The sequence below is a fragment of the Rhinatrema bivittatum genome, chromosome 8 (assembly GCF_901001135.1).
Source record: "Rhinatrema bivittatum chromosome 8, aRhiBiv1.1, whole genome shotgun sequence".
NCBI lineage: Eukaryota > Metazoa > Chordata > Amphibia > Gymnophiona > Rhinatrematidae > Rhinatrema > Rhinatrema bivittatum.
This window is the reverse complement of record NC_042622.1, coordinates 161148239-161168832: the sequence shown is the minus strand read 5'-3', so window position 1 is coordinate 161168832 and position 20594 is coordinate 161148239. Positions and strand designations below refer to the sequence as shown.

Here is a 20594-nt window from a genome sequence, read left to right as displayed (position 1 = left end):
TCGAACAAGCTTCAAGAGTGACCAAGTGTGCATGTGTCATTTTCTTATGCAATTTTGAATGTGACCATTTGTGTGCTTGATAGTTTCACATGCAGCTTTGAGAGTGACCATGTCTTTTTCACACACTGTTTTCAGAGTGTCTGTGGTGTGTGTCAATATTGCACGCAGCTTTGAGAGTGACTGTGTGTGCATGTATCACTTTCACATGTAGCTTTTAGAATGACTGTATGTGCTTGTCAGTTTTCCATGCAGCGTTGAAAGTGACTGCATGAGTCAGTTTCGCACACAGCTTTGAGAGTGACTTTGTGCACATCAGTTTTGCATGCAGCATTGAGAGTGACCGTGAGTGCATGTATCAGTTTCACACGTAGCTTTTAGAGTGACTGTATGTGCTTGTCAGTTTCGCATGCAGGTTTCAGAGAGATGTCAGTTTTCCATGCAGCGTTGAAAGTGACTGCATGTGCACGTGTCAGTTTCGCACGCAGTTTTGAGAGTGACTGTATATGCACATCAGTTTTGCTTGCAGCTTTGAGAGTGACCTTGTATGTACATATCAGTTTCACATATAGTTTTTAGAGTGACTATATCTGTATATCAGTTTCGCATGAAGCTTTGAGAGAAACGTGTCAGTATTCCATGCAGCGTTGAAAGTGACTGCATGTGCACGTGTCAGTTTCAGTTTTGAGAGTGACTGTATATACACGTCAGTTTCGTGCAGAGCTTTGAGAGTGAGTGTGTGTGCATGTCAGTTTCACCTGCAGCTTCAGCAATGACTGCTTTGAATGTCTGATACTGTGTCCATGTCCTATGGCTTTTTCCTACTTGGTTGTGTGGCTCAGCAGTGGTTCTCTTTATTGTCAGTGAGTGGACAGTTGCTGGTGATGCCAGAACTTTGATCTCTGAATATTTTGAATATCTTTTAGTACTTTCAACTCGAGTTAGAAAAGCATTTATGCTGTGATTGCATTTGTCCAGAGGCATGTAACTTTTCTCAGATTGCACTAATCGGGATAAAATTTAGGTTGAAGGCTAATCATTGGCCTGGAATTTGCCCTATTGAAAATAACCTCTACCTAATGAGGATGAGGGCACCTGATGAGTCTGAGGTCATTTTCTATAGGGTACAGTTGAAAAATATTGGCAGTCTTCCATAAATATCATTTCCACTTGTTCAACTGCTAAGAGGTTAATTTGTTTCTGTTTAAATATTTCAGTACCAAGTAGGCCAGTTGTATTCAGTGGCAGAAGCCAGCAAAAATGAAACAGGTGGTGGTGAAGGTGTGGAAGTGCTAGTGAATGAGCCTTATGAAAAGGATGGAGAGAGAGGCCAATACACACACAAGATCTACCACTTACAGAGGTAAGAGGGAATCAGGAGAGTGCAATTGTAGATGAGTTTACTACCCCAGAGTGAAAAAGGAATGATTTAAGTATTCTCCACCTCCACCCAAGTGTTGCAAATCTAGGCCTGCTGTCCCATCCTGCCCCCGCCCGCCAAGGCCCCCTAAACGTCCAAAAAAATATTCTTATGAGAAGAGTCTGATCTCTGAATCCAGAGTCTTATAGATACACGGAACAGTGAGGTGCAGCATGGTTTGGAATGTCGTCTGGCAGGTTTGCATTAATGTAGACATGGCGTTGCCATTGTGCTGCCGGGGACGTGGTCTTCAAGGATCACATTTACATATGTGGTGGACTTGCCCCAGGGTCTGTTAGTGCTGGGGAGAAACTGAGACAGAAATTAAAAATATTGTGAAAGGAGACATTTCAATTACTTCAGCTCTATGTCTACTGGGGTTCTGAGGAAATCTTGAAGATGGGCTTAAAGGATGAGACAAAGCTCTCATTACCCATTCATGCAGCTAGACATACAATTGCTTTATAGTGGAAAAAGACTCCTTGTGTTGCATACTGGTTGAAACAGTTGATTGAGAAAACATTAGAGGCAAAAGGATAAATATGTACAAATTTGGAGCAAATACTGGGAATATTTGCATGGGAATGCGTAGTTTAGATGAGCAGTCTGTACAAGTCCATAGTTGTCAGTTTTGGTGACGTTTGTGGACTGAGGGAAAAGTTTGAATTATGTGGAGCAAGAGATATTTTGCTAACTCGTGTATTGTACTCTTGTGTTTCTGCTTGTTAAATAACAAGTTTAAAAAAAACAGAAGAGCCGTATCACTGCATCTTCCTTCCTCTCCATTTCAGCCATAGACTCTTATTTCTAGCCAGCTACTCTTCCCCCACCCACCTCAACCTGCACCCTCAAACTACCCGCCTGGGATTGTGGTACTCTCCTACCATGATCCCGGATGCTTTCAGCATTGCTCTAATGGTATATTGAGCAGTGCAGTGAGTGGGAATGAGGAGATTAAACATAATTATTGTATTTCTCTGCCCAACTTAGTTTGTTAGCAGAATAGCATTTCTTAAAGTTATACTTAGCTCTTGTTTTGCCTGTAAAAATTGTGGAACCAAAGTCAAGATTTTTTAATCAGACCCTAACCATTCTTAGATTCTAAATAAAGATATGTAATAGCTGTTGCAAAACTTGCTCCCTGCACTAGATAAAATATAATGAGGAAAAATGCTGAAGTCTAAACAAGCCTTAGATATGCAGAGTACCACTGTGCAAAAGTTAAAGAATTAATTGCATTTGGTAGAAAATAGATATGACTCATGACCCTTTTCTTGTTCTTTTTCTGTATCGCTAACTGTAATTTTAATTAGGACTTAGGTCAGACTGACTTGCTAAACTGATCATGATCAAAGACTTGTATTGCTGACTTTGTATTCTAGAACATATATATGTCTTTGCTGCATATACTAACTTCAGGAACATCTGCCGAGAGTTTGCCTGAAGTGTGATGTCCCTCATGTAATATATTACATTAATAAAAGTGGCAACACGTAGTACTGCAACAAATTTGTCTATTTTTATTGTAGAGCAGCTTAGATGGAATAACCTTATATCCACAGGAATTTACCTGGGTAACTCTGCTGCTGAATATATCAGCTGGATAACTTTAGGACAATGATTTCTCCAAGTAGACTTACCCAGCTAAATGTATCCGGATAGTGCTGAATATCATGCCCGCCCGCCCCCCCCCCCCCCCCCCCCCGCCTCTTTATATCTGGCTAAAAAAGTATCCGAGTAAAACTTTACTGGTCTGCTCTTTTTAGTATTGACTTCTTAGTGAGCCGAGTCCTTCATATTTTCTCTCTGCAGCAAAGTACCAACTTTTGTTAGAATGTTAGCCCCAGAGGGAGCTCTGAACATGCACGAGAAAGCATGGAATGCATATCCTTACTGCAGGACCAGTGAGTATCTGGGAGACAATTGTCAAGGTGTATATTCAGAAGAGAGGGTCTTCCTGTGATCAGCTGCCAGATGAGGACTTCAACAGAATGTACACTTCCTTATGCAGGGGAAAGGCATGGGGGTCACTGTTACCAGCAGGGAGAGGAATTTGTTCAGAACACAGCTTTTCTAAAGTTTTGTTGTGAACAAGAAAAGTGCACCTTCTCTTCTTTGAAAAGGCCAGGAGGGTTCTAAGAACAGGGAGCCAAGGGATCTGGCATGTCATAGTAGCCTGCATCCACTCGGGAGCCCAATGCAGAGTTTTGTCACAAAGGGAAGCAGAACATTGTTCCAGTACACTGAGCAAGGCTTTTTCCTAACTCTGATTCCAGGGGGGAGAAGACATTCCTGCCTATCCCCTGCAGACTTTTATTTCTAGATGCTTTGTGGAGGGAGGTTGCTTTGCTCCTGTCATCTAATCTACTCCTTTCTGAGTAATGAATAATTCAGGCTTCTCTGCCTGGAGTCTGGTTTCCTGCAGCAGCAGGAGGAGGTGGTGGCCCATCTTTTCAGCATTAGTCAGTCTTGTTCCTTGTCTCACACCCACTTTTCAGAGGCAGCAGATCAGCAGGGTAGGTTCTGATTGGCCAAATGTCGTCAGGTTGGAATCTGCTGTTTTTGCAACCAACTGGGCTTGGTCCCATGAACAGTGGAGAGAAGTGATGTCTGAATGCACCTTCTGAAAAGATTTCTAGCCCTCAGGTAGTGGAGGGAGCCACCTTTCATTGATAATTCATTGATAATTGTGATGGGCTGGGTGGGAAGTGTTACTTGTTATTGCGAAATGGAGATGTTCTAGAAGGAAGCCACCCGTACAAGGGCTTTTTCGATTGTTGACCTAGTCATCTGGCATGCTTTTCCAGATAATCTTTGAATGGTCACTGATTATGTTCAATTTCGTAAAATGTTGAAAACTATTTTATTTCATGAGGTTTTCTATTGCTGGACTAACTGTATAATATTTTTTGTTTAAATGTTATTAGTTTATGCAGTGCTGTTTTATGTTTTTTCTGTTTTATTTGTTTTATGCTATATATGTTTTATATGGAATTTGTTTAGTACAGATTTTGATACAGAAATATAAATGTTTTAAACAGAAGCGAGATATCTCTATATCTCGCTCACTGGTCAGTGAGGTGTTAATCTGTCTTTTCTTCTCTTTGCATGTCTTCACATTTTCTGAGCAGTTATTACAGTGAGTATATGTTTATTTTATTTCGGATCTGTGGTACACAAAGAAATGCAGATGCTGAAATGTATCCTGTGAGCAGGAGGCTGCTGTCATATGACCATACGCTCTTCTGTAATGCAGGATTGGGTTCCATGCCCATCCTGAACTCCCACTGCATGCACATTCCTTCTCCAATGTGCTGGTTCACTTTAGCGCTGCGGCATGTGGCATGGGCTGAGATTTGGTTTTGTACTTTCTCTCTGCTTCCAGCTTTATCAGCTGAGTGCACACGCCTTCATGCTCTCTCCCCATACACTGTCACTAGTGCAGACTTTTATTAAACAATATTTCCTGAACATCCCCAGATCAGTCCAGACCAGTGGGTTATTCATCCCTTCCAGCAGATGGAATCAGAGAACAAAACTTTGAGGCACTGCTTCTTAACCGAGAGTGACTCCAGCAGATGGTAGAGTTGCACCTGCAGGCTGTTAGTAAGTTAAAACAAGAAAAAAAAATGGAAAAAGAGAGATTATTTTGTTTTACAGTAGTTTTAGGTTCCAGATTACGGACGCTTCCTGAGGTGTTAGGCATCTTCATGGGTTCGCCCACAGCATACTGGACAGTCCGATAGCCAGGACCCGTGGTTACCCTCGACCTTTAGAGGCACCCTCTCACCCTTCTTCCTCTGGACAGGGAAGTACCCGCTTAATAAAGTATCTTTAAGTTCCTTATTTAAAAAAACAAAAACAAAAAACAGCATACAAGAAGCAGAAGAGCAGAGCTTAGCAGGAACTTCTGCGGGGCGGGCCTAGTCAGCGGGAGCTGTCGGCCAGGGCCGGGAGGTGCAGGACTGAGTGGTGGTTGCCTGGCTGTTAATCCGGGGGTTTGTGGTCAATTGCGACACTAGTGCCGAGAGGGAACCACAGTGCTTCATTCCTTGTGTAGTCCTGTGCTCTGGTGGGGATTGCATCCATTCCCGCCGGCGACTCAGTGGGCCCGAGTCCGTTGCATATAGCTGCGCAGGAGGCCTCGTGGGGGAGTGCCGCGGGGCGCGAATGAGAGACATGGCGCCAAAAACTAAAATGGCCGCCCGCCGTGTGTGTGGTGCAGCGGGTCTGAACTCATGTTCCCTCTGCCCAGTGTGCATTTCAGGGCAGGAAGGCCCCTCAAGACATTCAGGAAATTGCGGCAGGAGGTCAGAAGGGTCTGTTTCTGTTGCCGCCGGAGAGGCAGTGCAGGAGCCGCAGGTCGGTCAGGCGATTCTCCCCCCGCCCTTTCCCCGGTCAGGCAGGATGCCTCAGAAGGGGAGGGTGAGGCGGCTGACAGTCCCCCGGGATCAAGAACATAAGAAAATGCCATACTGGGTCAGACCAAGGGTCCATCAAGCCCAGCATCCTGTTTCCAACAGTGGCCAATCCAGGCCATAAGAACCTGGCAAGTATCCAAAAACTAAGTCTATTCCATGTTACCATTGCTAATGGCACTAGCTATTCTCTAAGTGAACTTAATAGCAGGTAATGGACTTCTCCTCCAAGAACTTATCCAATCCTTTTTTAAACACAGCTATACTAACTGCACTAACCACATCCTCTGGCAACAAATTCCAGAGTTTAATTGTGCGTTGAGTAAAAAAGAACTTTCTCCGATTAGTTTTAAATGTGCCCCATGCTAACTTCATGGAGTGCCCCCTAGTCTTTCTACTATCCGAAAGAGTAAATAACCGATTCACATCTACCCGTTCTAGACCTCTCATGATTTTAAACACCTCTATCATATCCCCCCTCAGCCGTCTCTTCTCCATGCTGAAAAGTCCTAACCTCTTTAATTTTTCCTCATAGGGGAGTTGTTCCATTCCCCTTATCATTTTGGTAGCCCTTCTCTGTACCTTCTCCATCGCAATTATATCTTTTTTAAGATGTGGCGACCAGAATTGTACACAGTATTCAAGGTGCGGTCTCACCATGGAGCGATACCAGAGGCATTATGACATTTTCCGTTTTATTCACCATTCCCTTTCTAATAATTCCCAACATTCTGTTTGCTTTTTTGACTGCCGCAGCACACTGTACCGATGATTTCAATGTGTTATCCACTATGACACCTAGATCTCTTTCTTGGGTTGTAGCACCTAATATGGAACCCAACATTGTGTAATTATAGCATGGGTTATTTTTCCCTATATGCATCACCTTGCCCTTATCCACATTAAATTTCATCTGCCATTTGGATGCCCAATTTTCCAATCTCACAAGGTCTTCCTGCAATTTATCACAATCTGCTTGTGATTTAACTACTCTGAACAATTTTGTGTCATCTGCAAATTTGATATCTCACTCGTCGTATTTCTTTCCAGATCATTTATAAATATATTGAAAAGTAAGGGTCCCAATACAGATCCCTGAGGCACTCCACTGTCCACTCCCTTCCACTGAGAAAATTGCCCATTTAATCCTACTCTCTGTTTCCTGTCTTTTAGCCAGTTTGCAATCCACGAAAGGACATCGCCACCTATCCCATGACTTTTTACTTTTCCTAGAAGCCTCTCATGAGGAACTTTGTCAAACGCCTTCTGAAAATCCAAGGGAAGATGAATTGGAGGATTTTTCCCTAGATCTTATTCTCCTTCTCCATAAGGCCTACCTGGCTAGGAGAAGTGGAGGAAGAAGGCAGGCAGGGGATTTCCTGTGGCTAAAAAGTCTAAAGTGGCTTCTCAGGGGACTGACGATATTCTTCAGCACCTGGGTTTGCTCCATGCGGCTGCAGAGGCTGGTCCCAGAGAGGGTGAAGACTCGGATCAGTCCCAATTGGACCCCCTCAATGCAAGAGCTGACCCGGATGTGCTGCCGACCCCTGATGGGGCAAAAGATGACTCTGATCCTGACGAGTTCCCAGTCCCGGAGGGAGATGATCCACGGATAGTGCGTCTGTTTAAAAAGGATGAACTGCGCCCCCTCATCCCACAGGTGCTGGAGGAACTAGGAGTGAAGGTCACTCATGAAGAGTTGGATAATGAGGGTGTTAACCCAGTCCTGGATGGGCTAAAGGTACCCACTAGCACTTTTCCATTGACCAAGAAGATCCAAAAGCTGGTGAACCGGGAGCGGGACTCCCTGGATGCTGGCCTGAAGGTGGGCAGAGCGATGACCAAACTTTATCCCTTAATAGAGGACTCCCTGGAATTGCTGAGGATTCCGAAGGTAAATGTGGCTATCTTAGCGGTAACCAAGAAGATGACGAGCCCAGTGGCCGGGGCAGCAGCCCTGAAGGATGTCCAGGATCGTAAGCTGGAGGTGCAACTCAAATGGATGTTTGAGGTCTCAGCATTTGAGTCTTCAGGCAGCTGTCTGTGCCAGTTTAATGCAAAGGGCCTGTCTCTGTTGGCTTCAGAAAGGCCCAACGCTGATGTCCGTGGTGGACTGCAGCACGTTGCAGGCCGTGCATCTGGAGACAGGCATAGCCTACATGGCATACACGGCTCGTAGGCTGCTGTGGTTACGTAACTGGTCGGCCGATTTATCGTCCAAGGTCCAGCTCTGAATTCTTCCCTTTAAGGGGAAGCTGTTATTTGGAGTGGACCTGAATCAGTTTATGAAGGTCCTGGGGGAGTCCAAGGAGAATAGGTTGCCGGAGGACAGGAAGCCCAGTAAGAAGATGTTTCCTTCTTGGGCTCATTTTCGAGATTCCCGTGTTTCGTTCCGGCAAGTCCTCATCTGTTTCCGTCTCGAAACAGGGTGGCAGGCGCCAACAGTCCTTTTGTGGAGTATGCAGGTCAGGCAGAGACAGCATCAGGCAGGGCACTGGGAGCAGAAAATCAGCCCAGTGAAGCCAGTGGTCCCCTCTCCTCCATAGAAGCTGTAGGAGGCAGATTGTCCAGCTTCTGCGAAGAGTGGGAAAATATTACCTCTGATCATTGGGTGCTAGAGGTGTTATGAGAGGGCTACGCTCTAGATATGTTGTGCCTGCCTCGGGAAGCCTTTGTGGTGTCCCACATGGTCTCTTGCATCATGCGGGAGGCAGTGTTGGGGATGCTGCAAAGGCTGCTCGCCCTAAAGGCCATTGTTCCCATTCCTCTGGAGGAGTAGGATCAGGGAAGGTATTCTGTTTACTTTGTGGTGCCAAAAAAGGAGGGCTCCTTTCGGCCCACTCTCGATTTGCAGAAGGTGAATCTGTTCCTTCGGGTTCTGCGCTTTTGCATGGAGACACTGCATACCATGATGGCAGCAGTCCGCAAAGGAGAATTTCTCACCTCCCTAGACCTGACGGAAGCGTATCTGCTCACCCCCATTCGACATGAACATCAGAAGTTTCTTTGCTTCCAAGTGTTGAGTCAACATTTTCAGTTCAGAGCCTTCCCATTCGGCTTGGTGACAGCACCCCGAACATTCACCAAGGTGGTGGTGGCTGCGGCTCTTCGCCGGGAGGGAGTTTTGGTCCACCCGTATCTGGACAATTGGTTGGTTCGTTCAAAGTCCAGGGAAGAATGCGAGAAGTCCATCCATAGAGTGATGTCCATCTTACAGTCTCTCAGTTGGGTTATCAATGTGCACAAGAGCCCGTTGGAGCCGATTAAGTCGCTAGTTTACTTAGGGGCCCACTTCGACACTCAGTGAGGCAAGATTTTCCTGGCAGTGGACGTGGTGTCAAAGTTGTAGTCTCAGGTCAAGCATCTTCTTCGTCTGGAGGTGTCCAAAATGTGGGATTATTTACAGGGCCTGGGGTACACGACATCCACGTTTGAATTGGTCCCGTGGGCGTTTGTGCACATGAGACCACTGCAAAACGCGCTGTTGTCCAGGTGGAGTCCCTGCTCAGAGGAGTTTCATCTTCCCTTGCCTCTGCTTTGGGAGTTCAGGTCCAGTCTCTCATGGTGGCTGTCTTGTCCCAATTTAGAGAAGGGGATAGATCTGGAGCCTCCGGAGTTGTTACAATTCCTCCCTAGGCTGGAGCTACGGGAGGTCTCTCACCTCTCTCCTTTTGTTTCTCCATCTTCGCAGCCCAGAGGCCGCAGTCCCTGGGCTTTCCTGGTGGATGGAGCCGTCCTCAGTCCTTCCTGCAGTGGCAGGAGCCGCTGCTGACATTGGGGCCTGCTCCACGGCCCAGCTCCTGCTTCAGCTTTTTCTCCACCAGCGACGCAGCGGCAGCATGGCCACTGTCCATGGTCCTGCCCACTTCCCTTAAGGACAGGGCCACGTCTTCCTTGAAGATTTAAAGGGCCAGCCTCCTGGCCCCACCTGGACTCTGCCTTGGGTGTCTTCTGATCTTCAGCCCTATATAAGGGCCTAGTGTTCAGTCCTTCGTTGCCTTCGCAAGGAGTTAGTCTCTTCTTGGACTTCCCGTCTTCGCTCCTGCTGGTATTTCCTGTTCTTCGTGGGATCCCTCGTTGTTCTCCATGCTCCTGGTCTCTTCTGGTTTACCCCTCGTCTTGTCCTGATGTTCTGTGGTCTTCCTGATGTTCCTTCCTGATGCCTCGTCTCCACTTCTGCTTTCAGACCCTTGGTTCCTCATTGCCACCTTTTCTGGCATGCCATGTCATGTCTCGTCACCTCGTGGTATGGGCCTGTCTTGTTTGCAGCGCAAGCCTCCGGAGGGTCATCCTTGCCTGAAGCCAAGTCCCATGTCTCATGCCTGAAGTCAAGTCTCGTCTTGGTCCCCCTATCCTGAACCTCATCTCGGCCCTTGGATGTTCTTGTGGCTGCTCCGTCCATGCCCAAGACTCTGACTGAACCTGTTCCATTTCAGCGTGGTCCGTGACCAGCCATGGGCGGCTGTGTAGGGCGCACTTTGGTACAGGCTTCTACTGAATCTTCGCCATGTTCTGGCCTCAACATCCACGTATTCGTCTGGAGTCTGCCTCGCACTCAAGCGTGGTCCGTGACCAGTCCCATGGGTGGGCTGTGTAGGGCGCACTGTGTTGCAGCCTCAACCCAGTACTTGACTTTGTTCCTGAACCTTGATCCTAAGTCTTCGTGCTCAAGCTTCTCGTCTGAGACTTCACATCCCAAGTTTCTCGTCTGAGTCTTCACGTTCTAGAGCCTTCGTCCGCCCTTGTCTCCTGTCCGGCCTGCTGCCTTTGCATTTCCCAGCAGCAGGTCCGAAAGGGTTTGGAGTAGTCTGAGGACCACTCAGAGACCAACCTTGCGTGGTTGGCCTCATTGAGGCTGTGCAGGTCGGCAGGGGCCTGGGCTTCACCTCGACCCGGACACGGCTTCATCTCACCAGCCTCAGTGTTTCCACGGAGATCCTCTCTGGGTTCACCGAGGTCCAAGGGCACACATTTCCTATTCCCACGCAGCAACTGCTCATGGCCTCTCTTGAAACACCTAGCCAAAGCCTGTGTGCGCAACAGGAGTGGATGGTGGTCTCCATGGATGCAAGCCTCACCGGCTGGGGAGCAATGTGCTTGGGCCGGTCAGTGCAAGGTCTGTGGTGACTGGAGGAGAGGTTCTGGTCCATCAATCGTCTCGAGACGAGGGCAGTCCCAATCGTCAGGGCGGCACGAAGAGTCATGTAGTGGTGTTGGAGGCCCAGAGATTATTTGCCTGGGCGGAGCATCATCTCGAAGGCCAGGTGGACTTCCTCAGCAGGCAGCAGTTGGATCCTGGGGAGTGGGAGTTGTCCCCGGAGGCGTGGAAGGTGCAAGGTGGGGCACGCCCCAGTTTGATCTTATGGTGAAGCGTCTCAACTCCCAAGACAGAGAGACTCTTCAGTCTCTGAAAGAAACTCTGTTTGGTGGGCCTCGATGCTCTGGTGTACCCTTGGCCGACAGGAATTCTTCTGTACATCTTTCCTCCTTGGCCCCTCATAGGTCAGGTCCTCAGGTACATAGAATCACATCCCAGGACCGTGGTTCTAGTGGCACCGGAATGGTCGCGGAGACTGTGGTTCGGAGATCTGGTGCGACTTGCAGTGGAAGGTCCTCTCAGTCTGACTCATCTTCCAGACCTGTTGCGTCAGGGTCCCATATTTTCGGATCAGGAGGATCGCTTTTGTCTCGTGGCTTGGCTTTTGAGAGGCGGAGACTTTGAAGGGTTACTCCGAACAGGTCATCTCTATTCTTCTTCAATCCAGAAGACTAGTGACCTCTATGGCATATATTAGGGTCTGGAAATTGTTTGAAGCTTGGTGTCTTCAGCTTTATCTAGATACTCTGGCTGTGAATGTGTCACATGTGCTGGATTTCCTGCAGCAAGGGTTGTCCAAGGGTTTGGCTTACAATGCGCTTCGTGTGCAGGTGGCTGCCTTGGGTGCGCTTAGAGGCAGGTTTCAGGGTAGAACTCTGTCTGTTCATCCGGTTGTGGTAAGGTTCCTCATAGGGGCTAAGCTGTGAAAGATCTGCCTGGATTGGAGTCTCAACTTAGTACTTCGTGTTCTTTGCGGACCCTCCTTTGAACTCTTGAGAAGGGCTACCCTGAAGGATTTGACTCTGAAAGCGGTCTTTTTGGTAGCTATTTGTTCAGCTCGAAGGATTTCGGAACTTCAGGCTCTGTCTATTAGGGACCCATTTTTGCGGATTCCAGAAATGGAATCTCATTGAGAACAGTGCCTTCCTTTGTTCTTAAGGTGGTGTCTGCCTTTCATGTTAATCAGATCTTCCGTGTTTTCCAGAGTAGTCGAAAGATTCTCCTCAGGATAGAGAATTATATCTTCTGGATGTGCGGCGGATGCTACTTTGGTATTTGTAGGTTATTAATGCTTTTTGTTGCTCAGATCATCTGTTTGTCCTCTTCAGTGGACTAAGAAAGGGGACAAAGCCTCTAAGGCTACCATATCTCATTGGCTTAGGGAGGCCATTTGTTCGGCTTACATCTGTAAGGGATGACAAATTCCTATTGATTTGTGGGTGCATTCCACTAGGGCACAGGATGCTTCCTGGGCTGAGTGTCAGCTTTTGTTGCCACAGGAGATTTGTAGGACAGCAGTGTGATCCTCAATTCATACCTTTACCAGGCATTATCGTCTGGGTGTCAGGGCACAGGATGAGCCGTTCTTCGGAGAGTGTCCTGTGTGCAGGTCCTGGTTTAGGGGTGCTTGGGTACATCCTACTGGTCTGGACTGATCTGGGTATGTTCAGAAAAGGAAAACTGGCTCTTACCTGCTAATTTTCGTTCCTGTAATACTACAGATCAGTCCAGAGGCCCTCCCGTTTGATGCTGAAAGACTGATTTTCTGCCAAGTTTTGCTGCTTAATACAGAATTTTTCTGTTTAATAAAGAATTTTTCTCTTAGAGGGCAGTTTTGGGAATCACTTCTTTGTCTTGTTTGGTTCTTGACGAACAAGGTTTATAGTTCAGGGGTATCCACCCTTTAGTTCCCTATGGCTATGTGAAGGGGTTTCTAAAGTATCTTGGTTTGGGTACAGGTTAATACTGAGGTCCTGCAGGTGGCACTCTCAGTTAAGAAGCAGTGCCTCAAAGTTTTGTTCTCTGACTCCATCTACTGGAAGGGATGAATAACCCACTGGTCTGGACTGATCTGTGGAATTACAGGAATGAAAATTAGCAGGTAAGAACCAATTTTACTATATCTCTTGTTGATATGTAAAAACAAGTTTTATTCAGGTTTTCTTTCTATATCTCAATAACTGGCATGAAATGACCCCGCCCCAATGCAGGCTATTAAATGCTAGATTCCAGGTCAGAGCAAGCAGGCAAGGGTTTGATAACCATGTGGTAATTATTGATGAGACCCTAGAAAATGCTTGGATCTTCAGGGACTCCTGCAAGGAGAAATGAAGGCTCTTTTCTAATAACAGAACGAGTACATGAAAGATGATTTCCTGATTAAAATTGAAACGTGGCACAAGACAGACTTGGGAATACAAGACAACGTAAGTACAACCCATGCCTGTCTAAGCTTGCATGTCTTTCACCTTGTGCACCTCCTGCCTCCACCTGGGCCTGTCTATCATGTTCCCCAGCATCTGCCCTGCTTATCTGTAATTACCTCCCCCTTCTCCCTAGGTGAATCTGTCTTTTACTTTCTTCCTCTCTCTGCATTACCTGGGCCTGTCTGTCACTTTTCCAACCTTTGCCTTTTCCTGACCTCTCTCCTAAGTTCCTTCTTTCATTTCTTTCTGGGCCTTTCTTTGCTGGGGTTTGAAATTTTGGTTTCCTAGCATGTAGCCAGATGGACTCAGGACCAATGGGTTATGTGCTCCCCTGCTAGCAGATGGAGACGGAGTCAGGTTTCAAAACTGACGTCTCCTTAGATATCCCCTGCAGTGACCTCAGCCATTCAGTATCTCTCCATCTCGCTAGCAGATGTGGATTGTGCCTTCCCTATCGGGAATACAGTACTCTTTAGAAGAGGACATTTTACCTTTAAATTGGAGAAAGATTGAGCCCCTCTCTCCTGTGGTAATACCTATTTCCTAGCATGTAGCAGATGGACTCAGGACCAGTGGGTATAGTGTACTCCTGATAGCAGTTGGGAGATGGAGTCAGATTTCAATCTGAAGTCAGCCCTAGTACATATACCCCTGCAGGAAGCGCAGCTCTTCAGTATTTTCCATCTCCATAGCAGTTAGGGACTACCTGCACGCTCTCACAGCGTTAGAGTAAATTTAAAGGAGAAAACCCGAAACAAGAATAAATCTTACCTCTACAGACCAGCCCCGCTCTCCTGCGGTGACACCCTCGGGTCCCTCCCTCAGTTGAGAATTCCCGAGGTGATTTCTGTGATCCCTCGGAGGTAAGCCTCGGTCCGGCGGTCGACTTTCGGCGGGGACCTAGCCCCCAATCTCAGGCGCGGCTGAGAGGCAGCGGGTGCAACCTCGAGCGCGGCGGTGAAGGTATTCGCCCTCTCCCCCCGCAGCCAGAGACCGCCCGGAAAGAAACCGGGAAGTGCCGAAGACAAGGTAAGGTAGAAATCTTCTTTAAAGACTCTGGTCTCCGAAGCTCGAGGAGTCGCACAGGACACTGGCCGTTGATCCGCCCTAACAGGGTAGACCCCGGTTAGATCCAAGAGTTCTCCCACGTGGAGACCCTCCGAGGTGGTCGCCATATTGTCCGCGTGGTCGCCATCGCCATATTGGCCCTGTTCGCTGCCCTGTCCGCCGCTTCGGCCCGTGCGCACAGAGGCAAGCCCGTGCGCACAACGTTGCACGCACAAGTGCCGGACGCACAAGTTAAGCGCTTAGCCACGCGCTCACGGTGCTGGGCGCACAATTTCGACCTGTGCGCACATCAACGCGCACATCTCGCGGCACGTGTGCATTAAACCTACACGCGCATCTTCGATGCACAACTGTATTATACGTGCACAAACCATGTCCCCACCTGAAAATAAGCTCAAGGCTCAGGGACTTTCCCCAGCATGCCACATTAGGGCTGCACAGCATGAGCAGGCCTCGACCTTGTGTATACAGTGCGAAGAGGCCCTAGGGGACCCAATTGATGGCCCTCCCCAGCCGGTACCGGACCCCATCCTTTCCAGCAGTACACCGGACCTAGCATCACACAGCGGGACTCCCCCTCAAACGATGCTCCCCAGGGACACGGCGCCCCCAGTCTAGACCCAGCTTCTATCTCCTGGGTGGAATTCTTCAAAGGTCTGCATACCTTCGTACACATGCAGCCGGGACCTCCTACAATGCGGTCGCAGGCACCACCAGAGGACCTCAACATACCAGGACCATCTATGCCCAGGGAGGTGATCCCACCGCCCAGAAGCCCCACCTTCGGGGACACAGACATCTCAGATGAGGAGTCAGAACCTCTGGAGGAAGGGGAACTCCCTCCGGGGACAGAACCCCATCGAAGCTTGAGACTCTTTTTCACCAAGGACGAACTTCCAGATCTGGTCACGCACAGCCTGAAAGAGCTTGCCATCCCGGGCACTAACGCCTCTGGGGAACCTAAGCCGAACCCACTGTTTATTTATTTATTTTTTTATTTACGATTTTTATATACCGATGTTCATATCAAAAAGAGATATCACATCGGTTTACAATAAGGTACAATAGGTAATTCACTACCCCTAAAAGGGCTTACAATCTAAAAATTTTGTACCTGAGGCTAAGAGATTACAAAAATAAAATCATCAAAATCAAAGTTCTTAACAATTAAGCAAAAGGCATAACAAGGAGCATATTAAACAGCCCCTTTGTTGCACCCCTTCGGCGCGCGGCGCCTGCTGGCTTGACGCCTTTCAAACTGCCTGGATCCGTTTGCGATGATGTCAGGGGAGGGGGCGGGTCTCAGAATCATGGCTTTCCCCACAGAAATCTCTCCTCAGTTTCAAAGGCAGTTTTTTCAATTTTTTTTTTTGTCTTTTTACCTTGGATGTTAGCTGTTACAAGGTGATCAGCACTGGTGGGTAGCCCTCCCCATCACAAGCGCCTGCTGTTACAGGGACTTCATCAGACCTTCCGTTATTTTCCACTATTACAAGCCGTCCAGCAATTAATTGACCTGGAATGGGAGGCCCCAGAAACTACGTTCAAAGGGGGCCGGGCTCTGGCAGCCGTGTACCCTCGGGATCCCACTGCCAAAGATCTGGCGTGTCCCAACGTGGATGCCATGGTCTGCACGGTCTCGAAGCACACTACTATCCCAGTGGAGGGAGGAGCTGCGCTCAAGGATGCTCAAGACAGACGTCTGGAATCTATCCTCAAACAGTCCTTCGATGTCTCCGCTATGTCTTTATAGATCGCGGCCTGCTGTGCTGTGGTGCCACGTGCCTGCCTAGCGCAAACCAGGAACAACACTCCTGGGGAAGCTCTGGAACCAGCTGTATCGTTCCTCACGGACGCCGCTTCTGATCTGGTACGCATGGCAGCTAAAGGAGTCTCATCCACCGTGGCAGCCAGAAGACAAATCTGGCTCCGAAACTGGTCAGCCGACACATCCTCCAAAACGAGACTCACAAGGATGCCCTTCAAGGGATCCCTCCTGTTTGGCAGCGAGCTAGAGAAACTTGCTAACAAATGGGGCGAGTCCCCACTGCCTCGGCTACTGGAGGATAGGAATAAGAGAAACCAGCGACCCATCCCCCGATCTTCCAGGGGCAGAGGTTCACAGTGTTTCAACCCATACAGAAACACTTATCAAGCGCCTCGTCCTACAGGCAGGAACCAGTCCTTTCGGAACAAGCACAACAAAAGGGGAACCAGCTCTGGTCCAGGCCCCAGCTGCGCCCCACAATGAGAATCCGCCGACCCGTCCAAAGGAAGAAGCCATAGGGGGCAGACTTGCCCTATTCTACCAAAGATGGGGCAGACTTGCCCTATTCTACCAAAGATGGGTCGAGAGAACTTTGGACAAGTGGGTCCTAACCATCATTCGAGAGGGGTATTATCTGGATTTCCTCCGAACTCCACTGGACAAGTTCGTGGAATCCCCTGCCACGACCCCTCCAAAAGAGTGGCAGTGGAAGCTACACTGACCAGATTACTGGCCCTATAACCCCAGTTCCTCCAAAACAAATAAATACTGGGCATTATTCCATTTATTTTATCGTCCCCAAGAGGGAACTTTCAGGCCCATCCTGTTCCTCAGGTCCGTCAACAGTCACCTGAGGATTCCCCGCTTCCGCATGGAAACCATACGCTCTGTAATAAGGGCGATACAACCGGGAGAGTTTCTCACATCCCTGGATCTGTCGGAAGCCTACCTACACATTCCAATCCATCAAGAACATCAGCGCTTCCTAATCTTCAAAATCCTGGACTGTCACTACCAGTTCCGGGCACTACCCTTTGGGTTAGCCACAGCACCCCGGACGTTCACCAAGGTCATAGTGGTGGTGGCGGCAACACTAAGGAAGGAAGGAATCCGCATACACCCTTACCTAGACTATTGGCTGATCAGGGCGAAATCCCCAGAGGAAAGTCACCAGGCAACCAACAGAGTCAAAACTCTACTGGAGAGCCTCGGATGGGTGGTCAACACAAACAAGAGCTGTCTGCAGCCCTCACAGTCTCTAGAATACTTAGAGTCCGATTCAACACCAAAGAAGATAGGGTCATCCTGACACCAAGGAGATCAAAACTGATGAACCAATTGCAAACCCTGCTGAGCGAACCTCGCCCCACAGCATGGGATTACCTACAAGTCCTCGGTCTCATGGCATCCACACTGGAAGTAGTGCCATGGGCACGAGCTCACATGAGACCTCTACAGTGCTCACGTCTATCATGATGGAATCCACTGTCCCAGAACTACACCGTTCGTCTACAGCTCCCGGGCAGACTTTGGTCTCAACTACGATGGTGGCTACAAGACGGTCACCTGAGCCAGGAAACAAGACTATCCTCACCGACCTGGATCCTGCTCACTTCGGATGCCAGCCTACAAGGATGGGGAGCACACTGCGAGGAGCTAACCGCCCAAGGGCAGTGGAACGCAGAAGAGTCGGGATGGAACATCAATCGCCTAGAAGCCCGGGCAGTCAGACTAGCCTGCCTGCGGTTTGGTCACAGACTCTGGGACAAAGCGGTCAGAGTAATGTCAGACAATGCCACAACAGTGGCCTACATCAACCATCAGGGAGGAACCAGAAGCCAACAGGTGTCTCTGGAAATAGACCCCCTAATGTCATTGGCAGAAGGGAATCTCCAGGAGATCTCGGCCATCCACATCGTCGGGAAAGACAACATCACGGCGGATTACCTCAGCAGAGAAAATCTAGACCCAGGAGAATGGAAGCTGTCGACCACAGCGTTCCAACTGATAGTGAACCATTGGGGAACACCAACCATGGACCTTCTGGCAAACCGGTCCAACGCCCAAGTGCCCACTTACTTCAGCCGCAGGCGGGAACCTCAGTACCAGGGGATCGATACCCTGGTACAGACCTGGCCACAGGAGACTCTGTTATAAGCCTTCCTGCCGTGGCCCCTATTAGGTGCAATCATTCACAAGATAGAACTTCACAGGGGACCAGTACTTCTTGTGGCCCCGGACTGGCCAAGAAGACCGTGGTACGCAGACATGCGAAGACTACTGACAGGGACCCCCTGCCACTATCTCCACACAGAGACCTGCTCCAACAAGGGCTGATCCTCCACGAGGATCCAACTCTATTCTCTCTTACGGTCTGGCCATTGAGAGGGCTCACCTGAGAAAGAGCGGATACTCGGGGATGGTAATTGACACCCTACTCCGAGCACGCAAGTTCTCCATATCTCTAACATACATAAGGATTTGGAGAGTATTCGAAGCCTGGTGCGAGGACCATGACATAACACGCTCAGTCAAAATTCCTGCGGTCTTGGAATTCCTACAGAACGGCCTACAGAAGGAATTGTCCCTCAACTCCATCAAGGTACAGGTGGCCGCATTGTCATGCTATGGAACCAAGAGCGAGAGCGACAGCATAGCCTCTCACCTGGATGTTTCCCGCTTCCTGAAAGGAGTTAAGTACATCCGACCACCCATAAAGTGGCCGGTGCCTCTTTGGAACCTCAACCTGGTCCTGGATTTCTTAGCAGGATTCAGACCTCTCCGTGGCCTGTCTCGCCGACTATTAATATTGAAAACAGCCTTCCTGCTGGCAGTCTGTTCAGCCCGTCGTATATCCGAGCTACAAGCACTGTCCTGTCGTGAGCCTTTTCTCAGGCTCACCCCGGGAACCATCCAGTTATGCACGGTTCCCTCGTTCCTCCCCAAAGTGGTGTCTCACTTCCATCTTAACCAAACCATCTCGCTACCATTGCCAGATGAACATAAGAATTCAGAAGAGGCCAGAAGTCTACGCCACCTCAACATCAGCAGACTCCTATCCAGATACCTGGAAATGTCGGAATCCATACGAAAGATGGACCATCTGTTCATCCTTCACAGCGGGAAGAAGCAAGGGGAAGCGGCCTCGCGAGCAACCATAGCCCGCTGGATCAAAGAAGTCATTAAGGCGGCCTACGTAGAAGCAGGCAAGCCACCGCCTCTACAAGTCAAGGCCCATTCTACTACAGCCCAGGCAGTATCCTGGGTAGAAACCAAGATGCTGTCATCCGCCGAGATCAGCAGGGCGGCGACATGGTCCTCCATCCACAGCTTTTCCAGGTTTTACCGCCTGGATGTTCAGGCTCAGGAGGACACAGCATTCACAAGGCAATACTAAGTGGGTCACGGGCAGCCTCCCACCCAGTTCGGAAGTAGCTTTTATACATCCCATTGGTCCTGAGTCCATCTGCTACAAGCTAGGAAATGGGGAAATTACTTACCTGATAATTTCAATTTCCTTAGTGTAGACAGATGGACTCAGCATCCCACCCACGGCTGCCGTTACTCAGGGAATTCTCGGGGGACATCCCTGAAAGCGAGTGATTCAAGGGTAAGCCATGCTTTCCTTCATCTAGGACACCCACCCTACCGGGTGTCGATGTTTCCCGGTTGAGGGTACTGGCGGTCTCCAGATATATAGCCAATTCAACCAATTAAAGTTAATCAAGTTATTCAAGTTATGAAGTTATTCAAGTTATTCAAATTAGTCAGTCACACATATATCCACAATGCTTTTCAAGGAGAATACTGAAGAGCTGCGCTTCCTGCAGGGGTATATGTACTAGGGCTGACGTCAGATTGAAATCTGATCCGTCTCCAACTGCTATCAGGAGTACACTATACCCATTGGTCCTGAATCCATCTATCTATACTAAGGAAAACGAAATTATCAGGTAAGTAATTTTTCCAATGGTCCCTCCCCCCAGTTGAGAATTCTTGAGGTGATTTCAGAGATCCCTCAGAGGCATGCCTTGGTCTGGTAGCCAGTTCCTGGCGTGGACTTTGCTGCTGAAGCAGCTGAAAGGCAGCGGGTGCAGGAAGCCAAGTGTGGTGGTGATGGCCTAAGCCCTCTCCCCCCACAGCCGGAGACCGTCTCTGTACTCAGCCAGTAAGCGCTGAGCCTAGGTAAGTAGAGATGAGCTCCTCCGATTCAGAGATGTGGAAGGGCTTCGGTAACTCTTTCCTCCGGTCTCCTTGCTCAGTGTGCCGCACCGACAACGTTCCCGATCACGTTAGGACAAAGGAAAGGGGTTTCCGAGCGGGTTGAGTGGCCCCTCCGATGGGCTAGGCCCACTTCAGGCTCGGTGAGCACTCCATGTAGCAGGTCGTGGCGGTACCA

At 48.8% G+C, this 20594-nt stretch overlaps 1 protein-coding gene across 3 annotated transcripts in view; it reads left to right on the top strand.

Annotated features, from left to right (window-relative positions):
- Nucleotides 1–20594, top strand: part of PITPNA (phosphatidylinositol transfer protein alpha) — a 65180-nt gene that overhangs the window by 15014 nt on the left and 29572 nt on the right. For 2 of the 3 annotated variants that reach the window (XM_029611204.1, XM_029611205.1), the window contains exons 3-6: nucleotides 1215–1360; nucleotides 3230–3321; nucleotides 4549–4556; nucleotides 13285–13359. In XM_029611204.1, the coding sequence (XP_029467064.1) occupies nucleotides 1215–1360; nucleotides 3230–3321; nucleotides 4549–4556; nucleotides 13285–13359 (321 nt within the window). The remainder of the gene's footprint in view (nucleotides 1–1214; nucleotides 1361–3229; nucleotides 3322–4548; nucleotides 4557–13284; nucleotides 13360–20594) is intronic. The other variant, XM_029611206.1, reaches the window with a different exon arrangement.